Consider the following 19,223-nt stretch of genomic DNA (forward strand, 5'->3'; position numbering starts at 1 on the left):
TGCCGACTGAAAAATAGACACTTACATAGGCCATATTACTTTTGGTTTTGTAACACTGGAGTAGTCCGGTATATTTTACGGCACATCCTTGGCTATTTTTTTGATCTAGTGCTATCAATGTTCGATGGTATGTTCATGCAATTTCAGGAGCTAGACTGCTAGAGCTAGTGTACGTATGGTCATTTATTTTATCTAGATCAGACACCGTTATCATTCCGTAATCGTCTGGTAATTAATGTAATCTGATCGAAAGGAATTATTGAAACAAAATGTAATCTGATCGCAAAGATTGTTTTTTTTTAAAAAAAAATCTAGATCACCCACCATTATCACCGACAACCCAATCTGCCATCCATCACAATATCCAGTCGTGGATTTGAAGTACTCGATTGTAATTTTCAATACACCAGCCTAGAATATACATCAATGCAATTTTCTGCGTGCCATACGATACGATCGAATACAAGTCTGCAACCAATTTAACGTCTGCACGATCTACACATGCACGTAGATCCTCAGCCATCACTTGATTACTCCATGTACGTACTATACGTAGTGAGTACGGAGTACTCCGTACTTCCCAAGAGTTAATACGGCGCCACACGTATTCCAATTTTGGTGGTGTTTGGTGTATCCATATTGTCTTAAGGCGCATGTAATGTACGTACTACTAGTGCTTTCATGCGTCGTGCAGGACCAGAGATGCACACGCACAACTTAACCTGCCAACCAACATACATGAATGCATGACGAATTGAACGTGACACCGTGCATCATATATATCAAGCCATCCATCATGCATATCTATTGCTTTTTTTTTTCGTTTCACTTGAATTCAATGTCCAAATTTTTTTGTTTCCATGTCTTACTTGAACAAATACTATGAGAAAGAAAGACTAAGCTTGTGGGGACTGTCTCTGCTTTGACGTGACCATCCAATTATAACAGGAATGGAATCGCCATAAGTACAACGAAACCCCCCTTTTTTAATTATGATCATCAAACTATATATATAGACGGTCAATGACTCATCCATGGAGCCAAATGTTAGTGCTCGGTCCACGACATCATCGACCATCATGAACCAGTAGCTAATTAAGCATCTAGCCACCAGTGTTGCGTGTGATTAACTACTTGATCCCTTGAACACCACACCAAAAGAGAATGTAAACAAGAACACACATGCATCTATCATGAGTCAGGATTACGTGCACGTACGATGGATGGATGCCGTCCATGTTTGTTGCGTCACATCACATCCATCCAAAGTAAAAGCATTGCATCATTATCTCGTCATGATCTGTGTATACACATGATGCCATAATTTGCAATGGAGTGCTGCTATATTGTACAGTGCCTAAAAGCCATGGCTTCACTCTTCCGCGAAAATAATTAAAGCGTGAAGAAAAGGATCAAAATGCATTTTCATTGCTGGCGGTGCGATCCAGAACCAACGGTCCAGATCAGCCGCTAATATAAATCAACACTTTCATTAGGCGCTGCAGAGTGGGGTCCAGCTTCCAGTGTAAGCATAGGTACTTTCTCACACAACGGCCCCCGACAATTTCTCTAGTCCCACAAGTCAGTGACCCCCCCAACTGTGCAGCCGACTAATGTTTTCGTAGAAAGCCCCTCGGAAGAACCCAAACGTTGCAGAAAAGGACACACACACACGAAGCCAGCCTGGCCAAGAGCGAGAGCGGGTCGACTTCCGCCGTCCATCACCCGGAAGGGCAGATCAGTAACTTCCCTACGCCGTGACAGCTGTGACCCAGTGCGTCTCTCTTATAATCCCCCAATAAACCTCCTTAAAAAAACAGAAATCCCGATTAAGCCCCTCACCAAGAAAACCTTCGTCGTCGTCCTCCTCCTGCACTTCACTCCCCTCCCACTACTGTCGATCTCATCTCAAATCCCCAAACCCCCTCTTCTTCCCCATCCCCACAGCGCGTCCGTCGCAATCGCCCCCCGAATCCTGCGGTTATTCCTCCCAGATTGATTCCCTCACTCCTTCCATCCCGCCTCCTTCCAATTCCGCAAGCAGACCAAATCTTGTTTGTTTTTTCCATTGGAGAGGGAAAAATTATATTTTCCCAATCTTGTTTTCTCAGTCCTGTCTTTGTCCGGTCGTCCTAGCTTCCATCGCCATTGGCAGCCGCACGGTCCCGGTCCAGGTCCAGGCCCCCGCCTGCTCCGTTGGGAGCTAATACCCCCGGGTGCCGGGTGGTAAATGCGCGTCCTTGCAGAGGATCCCTCCCACGGTTGGGGCGCTGCGAATCTCGTCCTTGTTCCCCCGAGTTAAAGAGGCAGTGATAATCCTCGTATGAGGATGAGGATGGGGAGGAGAGGGAGATCATCGTCCTCCTGACTTCTTCTTCTTCTTCCTTTCCTGGGTTTGCTTGGTTTCTCCGCTGCCGGTGCCGCGTCAATCTTGGTCGGCGGCGGCGGAGAATGGGTGTCTTGGTCTGCGTCTGCCTACCCCTCGTACTACTCCAAGTGCTGCTGGTCCTGGGCTCGTCTCCCCTGGCGGCGGCGCAGCAGCAGCCGCAGCCGGCTTCCGCGCCGCCGGCGAGGGCCCTGGACGCGGTGCTGCAGGAGTACGCGTACCGGGCGCTCGTGCGGCGTCCGCGCACCGGCCTCGTTTACAATGGCACAGTGCCCGGCAACCTCACCGGCGTCGCCGTCTCCGCGGTCCGCCTCCGCAGCGGCAGCCTCCGGAGGAAGGGCTTCGCCGAGTACTTCCAGTTCGCGCTGCCCACCGGCGTCGTCGTCAAGCCGCACGTGGAGAGGACGGTGCTCGTCTACCACAACCTCGGCAATTGGTCCGAGTACTACTACCCGCTGCTCCCTGGGTACTCGTACCTGTCGCCGGTGCTTGGCCTGCTTGCCTATGACGCCGCCAACCTGTCCGCGGCGGGGTTGCCGGAGCTCAACATTGTCGCGACACAGAGTCCGATTCTCGTAAGTTTCAGCAATGTCAGGGCGGTGGTGGCAGGCGGTCCACCGCCACGGTGTGTGTGGTTTGATCTGGATGGGGTGCCACAGCTCCAGGACCTAGAGGCAAGCAATGTGTGTTCGACAAATCACCATGGGCACTTTGCGATAGTCGCGAACTCTAGCGAGCTTGCTCCTGCTCCGGTGCCATCAGCCGCGATCGCCCCGCCGGTACCGGCTGATGGAAGTCCTGCTAAGGGTAGCTCGCAGGGGTGGAAGATTGCCGTCAGCGTGGTGGGGAGCGCAATAGCGTTGGGGCTGTTGGCCACACTTCTTCTGTGTCTGGTGAGGTACAAAAAGGTTAAGAAGTTGGAGGTGATGGAACGGAATTCAGAGGTTGGGGAGACGTTGCGAATGGCGCAAGTTGGGCGGACGCAAGCACCTGTAGCATTGTGGACAAGGACGCAGCCGGTGATCGAGAGCGAGTATACTGCATAGTTGTTTCGGGGTTTTCTGCACAGTTCAGGCGGCACCAACAAGGCTCGATGGTGATGCCCGGAGACATGAAATTTGTCCATCAGCTGGTTGAAGGTACCGAGCGTTCCATCGATGAGGTGCTGCGAATTGCTAGATTCAGAGCTCAGGTTCTGCCCTTGCTGGTTCAAGACATTCTTTTGGTGAGTTTGTTTCGAAGGTTATTTGTTATGCGATGGCTATTGTTGGTGTTCATAGTTACCATGTTCATAACAAGGTGCTCCATTCATCTCCAAAACAATGGAGAAGTGAATTCATCAAGTCAGATTTGGAATCCCTGGATGAATTTTGGGTTGCTGTATTCTAAAGGAAGTAGGTTAGCATTAAGACCGGGGTAACATTCACTGCCAATGACATGGTGGTGTTTCATTGAAATTCGTTAAGACTGAACTCAATTCCATTTTTGCGCCGTTTGGCTTGAGCTGTTTAGACACCTGTTAAGATGATGTACATGTCGGTTTGGTAATTAGCCTGACAATTTAGATTTCACTGTGACTTGTTTTAGCATCCAATCTGTATGCAGTGAGAATTTTCCATTTCTTTCATGTAACATGTCTAGTCGTGCATTATGTTGATGATTTGGCGTTATGGTCTCTTTCCAAATTAACATGAAACTCTAGATTTACCAGTGTGTCATTATCATTGTTCAGCAATCAGCACCAACATTTTTGGATTCCAGCATAGGATTGTCTCTGGCTGAAGCCTTAGATGTTCGATGCTGAAAACAAGGTGCATTTACTTGTACTGTACTTTTATGTGGAATCATTGCATAGCTCAGTAGTTTTATTGTTTATCAGATGTCTTATGTACATGAAATTGTAACTTAGGATCCCTTCTTTCTTCTAATGCATTAAAAAAAAGGTATGCACTCCCAGGTCCAGACTGGTTCCAGATGCTTTCTTGTCAGCAAATTCCTTGAGAAGAGAGTATGAACAACCTGCAACCTGTGAGCTGGCTTCAGGCCAAACTTTCTGAGCATGTGTTTCTTTTCTTCCTTTTCATGAACTTTGAGCACTTGTTCGCTCGTCGTGGGCGCACGTTCATTCTTATGTTTAATATCATACAAGTGCGACGAAACCGATGATTCGCTGTTTCTTGCAGCTTAATCATGTTTTAGTTGCCAGGTGTGGCTGCCACTTGAAAGTTTCAAACTAGAGATGCACATTCTTTATTAAAGGTTTGTTTTCCATGGATGTGTTTTGGTGGAGTGTTTGGCAGAAGCAACCTGGGTTGGAGTGGAGTGCTATATTATACTACTACTAGATTGGAACCTAGCACATGCTGCATTTGCAAGCAAATGCATCTTGATTTAGGTTAACTGCAGGTCTGCAGCTGGCTTCTGGCCTTGTCACCTCGTTCATTGGTGAAAGGGTAAATATCATGGTCTTACCACAGCTGCACGTTAGGGCTGTGTGCATGCAAGTCGTTGCCACTAGATAGATATATTTTGTACATTTATGGCATTTTTAGGTAAATATCATCCAAAAATGCACACGGCTCTCATTGTTACAAAGCTGTTACAATGTTCGCACCAAAAAGGCGACAAGCTAGGTGATCATGGAGAAATAACAAGAGAGGATCTCTCTTGTTATTAAAACCGACATACATAAATCCCTGATAACCTGCTCCAACCTCGTACACAAATACACTAGAAAGAAACAGGTTTCTAGTCTCCTTGGCCTTCTATCATAGGGTTCTCTGCTTTAAGCTCCTTGTCCATGAGCAATTCAGGTAGCATATCAGGTTTTTAGGCCCGGAAGCCCATAGTAGCCTACAGAGACATTGTTGGTGTTAAAGGCCTTTGTTTACGGGCTGAGAAGCAGCGCCATCCGGGCCAAATAAGAAGACGCGCCATGGGTCGAGTTCCATTCACTGGCATGGGCCGTCCATCCGTCCAGTAGCTTTATTTCTGCAACAAAGCCCAACTACCACTTGTAACCACGTTTGACAACGAGCAGTGCAAGAGGCCTTGTCTCGTCCATGTGGAGGTCACATGTAGACACAAAACCATGGTGTGCTTGGTGAGCCAAAAAGACAAGTGTGTAGCTCTTTTCTTATCCATGGATCACCATGGCATGGCATAGAATGCATGTGGCCCCTGGCCGGCCGGCCTCGGATCCTGGGCTAGAAAACAAAAGCGCCATCTTGGTTCCCACCCCCGGCCCGGCCATGATCGATCGTCCATCAGGATCGATCTTGACCACACGCAAAGACCCAACACGCACATGTCTTAAAAGCCATATGCCCATGGTTAAAGCATGCATCCGCCCAAGACAGTCCACATGCACGCATGGTACGGTAAAAAAAGAACATTTCCGATGTGCATTCTAATTTATGTTTATGACATTTGAGTTGTGTGATTCATTTTCTTGCTCTCACGAGAATTTTGGATTCTTTCGATCAAAGGGAGGCTCTTGAGGGCCTGAAAAAATTGAAATGCCTTTGGAGATGGTGGACTAGTACTACTCGCAATCATGAGAGCGGAGCTTGAAGCTACCGGCACTCATGAGGCTAGTTACAAGTCAGTAGCAGGCCGTCACTAGCAGCTGCTGGCGTGATGATGGCTCTTCACTCACCACTCTTGCTTTTTATCGAGGTCCGTGCCTTGTCGTCGACCGTCTCAAATTCTCTGTGCTTTGCTTGCTCCACGCACGCTAAAGACAATGGACACATACATACCCAAGCCTTCAAATGATTAAGCATTTGCTAAAAATAATAATCTTAAAAAGGCATTTGTGAATGCTTTCTTATTCAGGACGGGTCAAAACTTGCGCGTGGAAACAGATAAAAAGTCACTTGGAATTTCAAACAAGAACAGGAGAAGGCCGGCCATCACACCTGAAAACCAAAGCACGTCGCCTTCAAGGACAATGGGGAAAGCAGCATAACGTCGACGACAACACAAAAACTGCTCAAACCTTTCTTTGCCACCATTTTTGTTACCTAGTAACCAACGTACTACGGAGTGGAGTAGCTAGCACCGGCTCATCTTTCATGCATCTCCCTTCCCAAAAGCAAAAGAAAAAAAGAGAGAAAGAAACACAATGCAAAGCTCGAGCGATCCAACAATTTTACAGGCTCCGGCCATGAGTGCACCATAATGCCTGCTACCACCTCGGATACTCATCGGAGACGATCAAGCAAGCATGGAGTTTCTAGCGTCTGTCTCGTTGCTACTAATTAAGATCGGATCCATCGAGATCAGTCTCGCACACATGCATTTGCACATTATTGCATTCCATTGCATTGCTTGCATCGATCGATCGTCTAGCTATTCATCTCGATCATCTGCCGATCGATCATGGACCATGAGCTTGTTCAAGCATTAATTCGATCGATCTCGGCGGCGACAATGGAGAATGGATGATCGAGTGCACGCATGCCATCCATGGCCACCACTCGCTCGTAGCAGTAGCAGTAGCGGCTTTCTCGTGGGGAGGGGCACAAACTCCGAGGCAGCAGCTAGCTAGCCATAGCAGGGCTAGAAGGCTGCCTACAGTGATCTGACTCTCTTCTGATCGAGATAAAGTAAAGTGGCGTCCATCGATCCATTGTGTGGCGTGGCAAGGAGGAGCATCTATCAAAATCATTTCGGCCCGACAGGCTTCCACCCGACTCCACTCTCCCTCTAGCTACTTCTATACCACTATATTTAATTTATATATACTCCTGTTAATTAATTAATATAGTGTTTTCCATGTTCATTCATGGATGGATTCGCTACAAGCTGGATTTTTATGCTACTTCTTGTGGGTATATATATGATAGGAGTAGTAGCGGTGCTGTTTTCTATTCTTTGTTCCGGAAACGAGTGATTCGGATTTATCTAATACTACGTCGTACGTATCTTAGGAAAAGATTTTCGTTTTTCTGGAAGTGAGGCAGAGGAGAGAAGATACTAGACCCCATGAGCATGCATGGCCGCATAAGATCAAGCCAGTCTTCCCGCATCCACAAGCTGACAGTAGACCAGCCTTTGTCCCCTAGTCACCCAACTATTCCTCCATCATCAGTCTCACTTTCTCTCTCACCTAAGCTAAGCTTCCTAATCAATCCCCTAGACCAAAGACACAATACCCTGTCATGCCCTCTCCTTCCTCTTCCATGTAGTTTAATTATTATTAAGACACAGAGCTAGCTTTGTTGCTTTGCTCCTTGACAACCCACGTTATTCTGAATACAGCACCACTAATGTTCTTAGTTATTGCAGGCTTTCTTCTTTATAGAATACTTATTGCAAAACTTTCTTAGAACATCTAGCTTCAAAATCGTCCTAACGGTTATAACATTTTGGCACCACTGCAAGTCTATTTGGAGGAAAAACATTTTTAGTAGCATTTGGTGCTCATTGAACTTTGACTCCAAAACTAGAATTTTATTAACAAAAACTTATTTTTTTGAAATTAACCCAGAACAAGGTAGAAGCCAGAGGAGAGAAGACAATTGTGGTCTATTGCTTACGGTGTAATATTCCAAAACAAAGAACGGCATTGACCGATTCAGCAAAGCAGGTGATCATTCCTTTGGGTTTGTTCAAGTTCTGAAATCAACGTTTTATCAACTTTAACCCAACACTCAGGTCATGTTTGAAACACCGGAACTAGAGCATACTAACACATGAAAACTTATTATCTCTTTTCCAAATCCAACCCTTGGGCATGAAATTAACATGGATGTCTCGCACGGAATTTTGAATCCGGGTCCCACATTTCAAAACGAAACCTTTTTCTCCGAAAAAAGATACACTTATGTGAGTCATGTTTACACACCAAAAAAAAAAAGAGAAGAGAAGAGGGGCTTGTTGGTAAATTGTAGGAAAGCGCAACGTGGAAAACGCAAAGGGGGCAAATCGAATTAAAGAAGGAAGAATTATCTGGAATGTTTGTCATTGAATATCTCTCCCTCACGCCGCCGACGACCAGAGTACCAGACCAGCCAGCCAGCCGTTATTCCTTGCTCTCGTCCTTTCCTCCTCGTCTTCCTCCGTACGTCTGAGCTGTGAGGTCTCTTCCATTGCTCGCCATTCCGAGCTTTTTCTCCACAAGAGGCCGGCGGACGTTGTAGGTCTCTGCCTGTCTGTCTGTCTGTCGGTCGGTCGGTCGGTGAGAAGCATCCATTAATCAGCCGAAAGAGATGGGGCTGGCCGGCGACAGCGGCGCCGCCGCGTTCCCCTTCTCCGCCAAGCTCTCCGCCGCCAACTCGCCGCGCTTCTGCAACCCCATCAGCAGGAGGTAATTCATTAATCAACGCCTCTCTTCTCTTGATCTCTTCTTCTTATTGCCGCCGATTTCTCTTCCTTCTCTGGGTCCGGCGTTACCGTCCGCATTCTGTTCTTCCTTCTCCGGGTCCGGCGTTTCCATCCGTGGTTTAAGCTACAGTGCCGAAGATGGCTGTCAGTCAGTGAGTGTTCATGGGGATTGTTTTTTTTTTTTTTGGTATGGGAAAAAAATCTCTCTTTTTTGCCGTCAATAATGATCAAGTGAGCGAGTGTTCTTGGCGGATTGAGGGGTGAGATGCAGTGCCGTTTTGGTAGTCATTTACAGGGTTTCAGTCAGTCCAACTGAAAAAAGGCATCTGAAGAACTGAAGCGCACCCCTTGTCGAATGGAAGAAACCAGTCCAGCTGAAAAATGGCATCTGAAGTTCTGAACTGCTGCTCTGAGATATGCTGTTCCTATGATTCAAGAGAGGGAGAAAAGAAAATGGTCCTAAAATGTCTGCTTATTTGTAGATCCTCTCACACGATTTGCCTAGATTCAGGTCCCTGTAGCAAGGACACACAACAGTTTCCGAATAAGTTGACCTACAAGATTTTTGTCAGGCAGTGTTCATGCAGTAGCTAGAAGCATTAACTGAAATGGCTTTGTTTGCACTGGTGATTTTTCTTGCCTTTTTCTTTTTCTTTTGGCCAAAGACTGGTGATTCTGAACCATAACCTGAATTTTATACACGTCTAAGTGAACTGAAAGAAGATACAGCAGTTGCTTGACATAATAGTATTAAGGCTTACATTTTTCAATTCCTGTTATTAAGGCTTACATTTTTCAAGGGCTTGATGCTCGCTTCACATGCTGCATATTCAAATGAGAATTCTTGGTGTTTAATTCATTACAACCTTTTGCTGTGCAGGATATTTTCCGATGTCGCTGGGGATATAACGATATCGGTGGATGGCCAAACTTTTTTACTGCACAAGGTTCCTCATCTCCTCTGAACTTTTTATGGCCATTGTGGTTCTAGTCCTCTTTATTGTCTGTTTATCTTGAGTAGAAGAAAGAACTCTTTGCCGTGTCTTTTATTTGAACTTAGCTTCAGAATCTCTTTGTGCAGTTCCCTTTAGTCTCTCGGTGCGGAAGAATTCGAAGAATGGTAGCCGACACCAAGGATCCAGATCTCTCGAAGCTGGAGCTTGTAAATGTACCAGGGGGAGCTTTGGCATTTGAACTCGCTGCCAAGTTCTGTTATGGGAGTAATTTTGAAATAACCACAGGCAATGTAGCTCATCTCCGGTGCATCGGGGAATATTTGGAAATGGGAGAGGACTACCAAGGGGAGAACCTCATTGTTCGTACAGAGATGTACATGAATGACCTTGTGGTCAAGAGCCTTGAGAAATCCTTGGAAGTTCTCTGCGGGTGTGAGGGCTTGGATCCAACGGTGGAGGAAGTCGGGTTTGTCGACAGGTGTGTCGATGCGATCGCGATGAATGCAAGCAAAGAGCAGCTGGTTTCAGGCTTGGCTCACTTGGAATGTGATGCGGGGTCTGGAAAGTTGCGGATGCATTGCCAGGATTGGTGGGTTGAGGACCTTTCTGCTCTAAGAATTGACTACTATCAGCGAGTTATCGCCGCAATGAGGAGAAGTGGGGTGAGGCCAGAGAGCATCGGCACTTCTATTGTGCACTACGCGCAAACAGCTCTGAAGGGTATCGAACGGCGCCATGTATGGGACTCCGGTCCACTTCTTGGAGACAACCAAAGAATGATTGTGGAAGCTCTCATCAACCTGATGGCAACTGAGAAGATCACAGCAGTTACACTGTCATTCCTGTTCGGCATGCTGAGGATGGCAATAGAGGTTGATGCAGGCCTAGATTACAGGATCGAGGTCGAGAAAAGGATCGGCCTCCATCTCGAGATGGCGTCGCTGGATGATCTTCTCATCCCCTCTTTGCAAACGAGCGACTCGATGTTCGACGTCGACACGGTGCACCGCATACTGGTGAACTTCTTGCAGAGGATCGAGGAGGATGATTCGGGTGACTCGTCACCTTGCGGATACGAGTCAGATGGACTCAAGTCTCCGAGCCACAGTTCAGTGCTGAAGGTTGGACGACTGATGGACGGTTATCTCGCAGAAATAGCACCGGATCCATATCTGAAACTGCAGAAGTTCATGACTCTCATCGAATTGTTGCCAGATTATGCACGCATTGTCGACGACGGACTTTACCGAGCCATCGACATATATCTCAAGGTACATTTCTTGCAGTTGTCCCTACAAATTCAGAACTTTTTTCGAAAGGAATTCAGAACTTGGCTTGGCTATGCATTCATTGCACAAAATGTTCTTGATCGGCGACACTAAATTTCACCTTTTTTGTCAGTAACATTTCATTTCAATTTGGCATTGTAGATGGAAATGTGATACATGTAAAATCAAATTGCTTTAGATCTTGGTATATCCTTGTGTTAATTTGTGATGATGGATTCTCCTGCAGGCGCATCCCTCTCTGACGGAGTCCGAGTGCAAGAAGCTGTGCAAGCTGATCGACTGCCAGAAGCTGTCGCAGGACGCGTCAAGCCACGCGGCGCAGAACGACCGGCTGCCGATGCAGATGGCGGTGCGCGTGCTCTACTTCGAGCAGCTCCGCCTCAAGTCCTCCTTCTCCGGCGGCGGCCACTTCTCCGGCGGCGGCGGCGGGGACTTCTCCTCCTTCTCCCATCGGATCGCCGTACCGCCGAGCGGCAGCGGCGTGCCGAGCTCGTGCGTGTCGCCCCGCGGCGGCGACAGCTACGCGTCGCTGCGGCGGGAGAACCGGGAGCTGAAGCTGGAGGTGTCGCGGATGCGGGTGCGGCTGACGGAGCTGGAGCGGGAGCAGGGGCTGATGAAGCAGGGGATGCGCGGCGGCGGCGGGGAGTACGGCGGCCGGCCGGGGGAGCACGGCCGCGCGCTGCTCGCGTCCATCTCGAGGGGGATCGGCCGAATGGCCATGTTCGGCGGGCCGGGATCCACAGCGGACAGGAGGAGGAAGGGATCGAGGACGGCGGCGGCGAGCTCGCAGTCGCAGTCGCAGTGGTCGGACGGGAAGAAGAGCCGGAGGAGGAAGAAGGCGTCGGTGACGTATGCCTAGCTCAGCACTCTGTTATTCTCAACTTTTGAAAATCACCCGGGAAAAAGAAAGGGGAGACTATATATATATGTAGCTTGGTAGTACTCCTGATCGGAATTGGAGGCACGAACAATAAATCTGATATTCCGAGAGCCGAGAGGAAAATAACAAATTAACGCCCTGTTTGTAGTTTCTACGGGGCGATTTGGATTTGGATTTGGATTTGGACTCGGGGACGGATTTGCTGCAACCGCCTCTGCCGGAGGAATTTGCCAATATATATTCTTTCGCCGATCCATCAGTTGGACCCATCGAAATTCCCCAAGAACTCGCTAGGTCGAGAGCAAGCAAGCACGCGCAGATCCAACCTTCCTTCCATGAAGAGAATCCCCCGATCAAGAACTACTAGTGTAGTAGATCGACCCCCGCAGATGCAAGCTCAACAAGCGATGGATCCCGTCGTCGTCGTCGAGCCACGGCTCCGTCGCCGGCGCCGCGAGCTGGCGCCGCCGCTGTCCTATCCGCCGGCGCCGCTGCCCCCGCCTGTGCCGTCGCCGTTGAGCCTCACCAAGGAGGAGCGCGCGCAGGACTGGGTGCGGTTTCGGCTGGAGGCGGACGCGGCGTACAAGGCGGAGCTGGCGGAGGAAGCGAAGAGGGATCCGGCCGACGCCGAGGCGATCGTGGGGATGCACGTGCCGGCCGCGGGGGAGACGAGTGAGACGGAGTGCGACATCTGCCTCGGCGAGCTCTTCCGCGACGGCGGCTGCGAGTTCAAGAAGAGGCTCAGGATGATGCCCTGCTCCCACACCTTCCACCAGAGCTGCATCTGGGATTGGCTCCTGGACGACCGCCGGTGCCCGGTCTGCGGCTACGCCATGCCCTCCGAGAAGCGCCGCCGCGTCGAGGAGGAGGAGATGGACAACCAACGTCTCCGTTTGGCTCGGGTTAATATTAATTAATTCGCAGTGTCCGGCGATGTAGTCTCTGATCTGTGTCTCGGGTGAAATTGTCTACTCATCAGTACTCAGTGTATGACGATTATTACAAGTTGTTAATGGGATTAGCCCCGTCGAATTCAGACAACTGTTTCTTCGTTCGTTCAGTCAGACTCTGTATGTTGTTCTGTTCCTCTAAAGGAATTCATTGTATTTTTTCGTCTGAGTTCTGATTCATTTTAATCTAAGAGTTGGAATAAGAACCGCATGACGTTCAGCTGGTTTCGACGTTTTTGACAGATGCGATTTTCTAAGACTCATTTGCACTAAATATGCTTCGCAGAAAAAAAATTTGGCAACATCCTCGTGAATATATCTTTCATCAGCAGATTAACCGGTTATTGATCCAATTTTATGACAAACTCAGCGTTTTCTGTTCAGTGATTCAGTCCAGTTGCTGCACTGCACGCCAACTTGATCATCCATCTGCACTTCTTCATTATAATCTCCATTTCTTCCTGGATCGATCCATCATTACTGCTATGAATGGATTCAAAGCGTGGCCTGAACCGGACCAAGACGAAGCAACCAATCGACCCTTTTTTTTCCTGGGAAGAGAGAGGGATATGTTCGATGGAAATGTTGAGCACGTACTTATGTTGTACTTCGCTCATGGCTGGATAATTAATACGAGTCGGAGAACATTTATCGGAAAGAGATTAGTTTCTTCGGTCCAGTTACTGCAAGCCGGCCTGTTCATCGATCCGCAGGGTTCTTTGTCAACCAATCTCGGTTTATTGTCACCAAATGCATCCGTGTCGGTTGGGCCCGAGTAAAATGTCATAATTCTTTCGCAAATGTGCCAAATTAGTTTCAAATCTTTCAAAATGCGTGTTTATGTCACAATAGTATTTTTAAGTGGTTCATCACAGGTTCTTTTGGTGTATGCGCCCCTCTGATCGTCTGATGTGGCCATTTGGCTAATGCAGGATTGGACCCACACGTCAAGTAAGGACATGGATTGAATCTTTCAAAAAAACGCATCTAAGATTCTTCCCCTCTCTCATCTCCTCCTTGCCGCGCTGCTCCGGCCCCTCGGTGGTGGCAGCGCCGCTGCTGCCTTCTCCCTCTCTTCATTGCCGACCAGCTCTAGTGCAGCGCGACGATTCACGTGAGGGACAGAGGAGAGAATAAGGGGAGAGAACAGCTAGGTAGCACAAAATAGATGAACTTTAGCTGAGGTTGTGTGGTGGTGGTGGGGAGGGGGTGTTCTGTAAGATTTTAATCCACGACATTACTTGACGTGTGTGCCCAATCCTATGTGGCGTTAGTCAAATGGCCACGTCATGCGATCAGAGGGACGCATACACCAGAGGAACCTTTGATGAAATACTTAGAATAGTATTGGATCTAAACGTGCAGTTTGAAAGATGAAGGACCAACTTGATATCTTTGCGAAAGAATTAAGATATCTGATACTTACTCCATTCCCAATTCATTGGTGCCGGCCATTTTGCAAAAAAAAACCATCTATTAATTTACGAAATCAACCAGCAATACACATATTCAATTAAATGTGGACTGCGCGCTGATTTCGAAAAACTACAAGTTTTTTTACAAAAGTTTCGGTAGAATTTAGACTGCAGGTTGATCTTGAGAAATAGCAGGATGTTTTTCGTAAAATGGTCGGCGCCAGTTAATTGGGAGCGGAGTTAGTACATTTACTCGTTGGGCTTTGTGGGATACTGCGGGGCCACCCGTCAGCTTGTGTAAAGAGTAAAAACCGGAGTACTTCTCGTAGCGGGCAGCAAAGACCGTTGACTTGACAAGCTATATGACGTGTCCCTCGACCTCGAGAGCCGCGACAGCTTGGAGCACGACGACGCCTCGCCACCTCCATTCCATCCTCCTCCTTGCGACCATGGCCTCGCCGGACGCAGAAGAGGAGTGGGCGGCCGTGGAGCGGCGAGGTGCGCACCTGGTGACGGCGACGGCGGCCGGGGAGGAGATCCCATTCATCATCCACGGCTTCAACACCTACTGGCTCATGTCCTTCGCGGCCGACGACGCCACGCGGCCGCGGGTGACGGCGGCCATCGCCGAGGCAGCCGCCGCCGGGCTCAACGTGTGCCGCACCTGGGCCTTCGCCGACGGCGGGTACCGCGCGCTGCAGACGGCCCCGTTCTGCTACGACGAGGAGGTGTTCCAGGTAAGGGACGTACAGGCCCCTCAGCTGCTTGATGAAATGCGCCGGCCCAAGTTGCGATTTTCTTGTTGTTAGATCATCAAGCAATCTAGTACTGCGCACCTTTTACTAGTATCATAATTATGCCATGGCCATTAGTTTGATGAAGTTGCTGTCCCATTCACCTACATCACCGACCGTCTGATCCATTCCTCGCCAAAAAAAAAGAATAAGGAAATTTAAACTGGATGTTGGTCGTACATTTCTTGGAAGAATGTTGTTCTTGAAGGATCTGAAAAGCAAATGGTGTTTCTTTGGGTTTTGGTGGCTGATTTTGTCGTCGCATTTTGTCAGGCATTAGATTTCGTTGTCAGCGAGGCGAGAAGGCATAAGATGCGGTTGATACTGTCACTGTGCAATAACTGGGAAGACTATGGTGGGAAGGCGCAGTATGTAAGATGGGGCAATGAGGCTGCTGGACTAGATCTTACTTCTGACGACGAATTCTTCTCTGATCCGACTATTAAGAGTTACTACAAGGCCTTTGTTGAGGTAAGTTTTTTCTTTTGCTTTGCTGGCTCAAATAGCATTTGGAATCGATTTCTGATGCTGATCATGCTGATCGTGAGTAATGGAACTCGATCTTATTCGCAGTACATTGAATGAGATAAAGTAAATCACCACTGTTAATTTTTAGTTGGCCAGCCCTGAGTTTTGTAGTCCTCGCAATGGTTCTGAGTTTCATTGCTGTGCATTTGTTTTTTTGATTAGGCTGTCCTAACAAGGATAAACACAATCACAAATGTGGCCTACAAAGATGATCCTACTATTCTTGCCTGGGAGCTGATTAACGAGCCACGCTGCTCTTCAGATCCATCAGGCGATACGCTGCAGGTGCTTATTCTGGTCTTATTTCTATTAACTTGTGCGTCCACTACAAATTTTGACGGCTAAAGTTTCTTGCAGACATGGATAGAAGAGATGGCATCTTATGTGAAATCTATAGATCCTGTGCACCTCCTGGAGATTGGTGTTGAAGGGTTCTATGGTCCGTCCACTCCAGAACTTTTGGGCATTAACCCAGATGATTATTCGGGGAATGCTGGAACAGATTTCATAAGGAACCATCAAGCAATGGGTATCGATTTGGCTTCTGTTCATATTTATTCCGACACTTGGTGAGTCCTCATTTCTGTCCATGTGAGATGTCTGGCTGAGCAGATAGAGCAGAACCTCATCATAAATATGGAGTTTAGCATCATGACTGAGCTGAAATCCTTTTGCTAGGTTGCCTGACTCAAAAGAAGAAAATCACCTTGAATTTGTGAATTCTTGGATGCAACAACATATCGACGATGCAGCCAATTTGCTAGGGATGCCTATTATGATCGGCGAATTTGGGTTATCACTTAAGGATGGCAAGTTTGATAGTGGGTTCCGTGAAACTTTCATGGAGACAGTTTACAACAATTTCTTGAGCTCTTGGGAGGGAGGAGTGATTGGAGGGGGCTGCCTTCTTTGGCAGCTCTTCCCTGAAGGTGCAGAGCACATGGATGATGGTTATGCAGTTTTTATTGCAAAATCACCAGCCACGTTGAATGTACTTGAAAATCATTCAAGGAGGCTGGACAGCTGAGAGTATGCTGCTTCCCTACTTCGTCTATGATGCAGTCGATGTTACAAGGGTTTTCAACCAGGAAGTCTTCCTGTAAAGTTCAATGTTTAATGGTGTAACACGTAAGACCCTAACATTCATATGTAGGGCACGGAATAATATATGTCATGAAAAAAAGCCAAGATCCAATCGTGAAATGAAATATATCATTCTTGGATCATGTATTTACCTTTACATATTTGTTGGGTCTTATGCTTCTGTGAGTAAACTTCTTGATGATAACTCATAAATGGTATAACTGTTTACTGTATGCCACTAGTTGGTTGTCTAGCATTAATTTACATTTTAAATTTTGTCCATTAGTTCTTTCATGTAGCTATTGGCTTACTATTATCAAATAAATTTGAAAAGAATATGCTGCTTAGTCTACTACTGTATGAAAACATGGGCTCTGATCATTTTGTTCCCTTAAGCATTTATGCAGAGTACACTGAAGATTCCCTGAGGAGCGTGTTTCACAGAGATGTGATCCTATATCAATGATAATTATTGTGCTCCTGTCACAAGTTACAAGTATTTGGACAACCTACTCTGTAAAGTTCTGTTTGCAGATTTGCATCATAGAGATTTGACTATTGGATTAAATAGCTGTTCTGCTGCAGAGACGGATTTGTGATCTGTATCAGTGGCCTAAACCTTACTCGGTGCCAGTACTATTATCATTTAATCTTGCTGCTGAGGATCCAAGGCAACAGCTGTTGGAGGATCATGTGCTCCTGTACTGGATGTCAACCCAAACTTGGTTTTCAGGCAAAATTGGTAAATTTCTGCACTATACATTAACATGCACATGCAGGTTATAATTATCAATTTGTCACACGTGGTACTCGTATTTCATTTAATAAATCAAGATATGTTCAGCACATGCCATTGCTCTTCCAAGATCCAGCCTGTTGCTCCATGTGCATTATACAGTGAGCTCCATATGAATCATGCAGATTAATTCACCTTGCTGTCAGCTTGCATCATGTTCACCCTGCCTTTTAGCATCTGAATTTGAGCTACCAACCTAAGAGATCCATGCCGACATTAATAAGTTTTAGGTATCTGTAAAATATAGCGACCTGTTGTATCCAGAGATCAAAACTTGTTTCCTCAGTGTAGTCCAAGTATTTGAACCGGGCTTCTGTCAGTTGCAAGGTAAAGGACCGATTTTAATTTTAGCGCCAGGTACCAAATGCTCTGGACATGCGATTATTAGTGTGTTGGCCTCATTTTGGTGTCCTGGGAAGGAAGTTCATGGTTGTTGATTATTAGTGTACTGTGCCTGTTGAAGCAAACATTTTGTTGGATACCTTCTGTGTTTTGCCAGTGGAATTTGCTTGTTCTGGTGGCTACTTCATCAGTTTATATGGGCTTGGTGTCGTTTAAGGTAGTCCGGCCCACGCAGGGATCCGCTGGCAAAACGCTGGACCGAGGCCCGTTTGTGATATAGTTGTGGCCAAGAGCGGCAAGAAAGCTCGGCCCACTTGTACTAGGCGGACGCTGCAGCCTTAACTGGCCCGCTAGCTCACATAATTAACCATAGCTTTCCATTCGCTCAAAGAAAAAAAGACATAGCTTTCCGTTCCCCTCTCCATAACTTTCTAAGGCGCATATGTGAGCATGCATCATTGTCTATGTTTTTGCATTCGCAGACAGCGAGACCTGATTATAGAATCATACTGGCATCAGCATGCATGACGTCATAAACCAACAAAAAAAAGCACGTTATATATAGTATACGTACGTGTCATGGATGGATGGAAAACACAGCTCTGGCCGGCCCGTTGGAACGGAGAGCTATTGCGTGTGTGTACACTAGCTAAATAGTCTCTCTTGTGTGCTCAACTCTGTACATACACAGTTAAAAAAAAAAACTCTGTACATACACAGGATACACACATACTAGTGGCTACTAGCAGCTAGCAGTGACTGCTGCCGGCCGGCCTGTCCAAAAGTCGATATTTGTTGTTTGGATCGTGATGCACGAGGACGGACACACACACACAAAGACATGACATGCATGGGGAGATGTCGTCTTGAAAAGGAAGCTGGGATGACTTTCTGGGCTTGAAAAAACATGCAAGTCACACGTCGATCGAGAGAGAACAGTGTCCCTTTCCTTACTCTCGGACACATGGACCGGCCGTCTTGTAGCTACAAATATAAGCAACCTTCACGTCTGGTCTAGACAAGAGTAGATCGACCACTAGATACACACGCATACTCCATTATTGTGGCTAGCTGCTCTTTGGCTACACAGCTCCGGTAGTTTTCAATCTGTGACTATCACTGATACCCCGTCATGCATCCACACCCAATGGATGAATTAATTAGCAATTGTCTCGATCCTTCTTGCGTTGTGAGCCATGCACATGAGAAAGCTAGCTAGCTGACGATCCACATATAATGTCATTCTTATGCTAGACAACGATATATCGACGCTCCTAGCCGGCCATTTGGTTCCAATAAGAACACTACGCCCACGCATTTTCCATGTGAACAACGGCCGCGTGCAGCTCGCCGTGACATGGACACACACGTAAAGAGTAGTACTGATTAGCTACTTTATGTCCCCGGCGACAGATGATGGGCACAAGTGTAAGGCCAGTACCGGGGGCATGTGCACCTTGACAAGACCCCCAAA

At 47.3% G+C, this 19,223-nt stretch overlaps 3 protein-coding genes across 3 annotated transcripts; all 3 read left to right on the forward strand.

Moving 5' to 3' along the window:
* The first annotated feature begins 1,859 nt into the window (after positions 1-1,859).
* On the forward strand, positions 1,860-4,093 carry LOC100826603. The gene has a single exon (XM_003578968.4). The coding sequence runs from the start codon at positions 2,452-2,454 to the stop codon at positions 3,430-3,432; it is 981 nt and encodes a 326-aa protein (XP_003579016.1). The 5' UTR covers positions 1,860-2,451; the 3' UTR covers positions 3,433-4,093.
* A 4,256-nt stretch (positions 4,094-8,349) lies between these two features.
* LOC100826918 (BTB/POZ domain-containing protein At3g08570) lies at positions 8,350-12,095 on the forward strand. Its single transcript, XM_003578969.4, has 4 exons — positions 8,350-8,699; positions 9,597-9,663; positions 9,798-10,943; positions 11,188-12,095. Exons 1-4 carry the CDS (start codon positions 8,602-8,604, stop codon positions 11,818-11,820), a joined length of 1,944 nt encoding a protein of 647 aa, XP_003579017.1. The 5' UTR covers positions 8,350-8,601; the 3' UTR covers positions 11,821-12,095.
* A 2,463-nt stretch (positions 12,096-14,558) lies between these two features.
* On the forward strand, positions 14,559-16,958 carry LOC100839135 (mannan endo-1,4-beta-mannosidase 8). The gene is made up of 5 exons (XM_003577084.4): positions 14,559-14,943; positions 15,274-15,471; positions 15,691-15,813; positions 15,886-16,097; positions 16,207-16,958. The coding sequence occupies exons 1-5, from the start codon at positions 14,569-14,571 to the stop codon at positions 16,553-16,555; spliced, it is 1,257 nt and encodes a 418-aa protein (XP_003577132.2). The 5' UTR covers positions 14,559-14,568; the 3' UTR covers positions 16,556-16,958.
* The last annotated feature ends 2,265 nt before the right edge of the window (positions 16,959-19,223 follow it).

Source organism: Brachypodium distachyon, chromosome 4 (assembly GCF_000005505.3).
Source record: "Brachypodium distachyon strain Bd21 chromosome 4, Brachypodium_distachyon_v3.0, whole genome shotgun sequence".
Taxonomy (NCBI): Eukaryota; Viridiplantae; Streptophyta; class Magnoliopsida; order Poales; family Poaceae; genus Brachypodium; species Brachypodium distachyon.

Bases quoted from the DNA above. Each gene is read 5' to 3' on its own strand.
- LOC100826603 (XM_003578968.4), top strand. From the start codon at position 2,452: ATGGGTGTCTTGGTCTGCGTCTGCCTACCCCTCGTACTACTCCAAGTG.
- LOC100826918 (XM_003578969.4), top strand. From the start codon at position 8,602: ATGGGGCTGGCCGGCGACAGCGGCGCCGCCGCGTTCCCCTTCTCCGCC. The intron at 8,700-9,596 runs GTAATTCATTAA...TTTGCTGTGCAG, and splicing joins TGCAACCCCATCAGCAGGAG to GATATTTTCCGATGTCGCTG. The intron at 9,664-9,797 runs GTTCCTCATCTC...CTCTTTGTGCAG, and splicing joins AAACTTTTTTACTGCACAAG to TTCCCTTTAGTCTCTCGGTG.
- LOC100839135 (XM_003577084.4), top strand. From the start codon at position 14,569: ATGACGTGTCCCTCGACCTCGAGAGCCGCGACAGCTTGGAGCACGACG. The intron at 15,472-15,690 runs GTAAGTTTTTTC...TTTTTTGATTAG, and splicing joins ACTACAAGGCCTTTGTTGAG to GCTGTCCTAACAAGGATAAA. The intron at 16,098-16,206 runs GTGAGTCCTCAT...TCCTTTTGCTAG, and splicing joins CATATTTATTCCGACACTTG to GTTGCCTGACTCAAAAGAAG.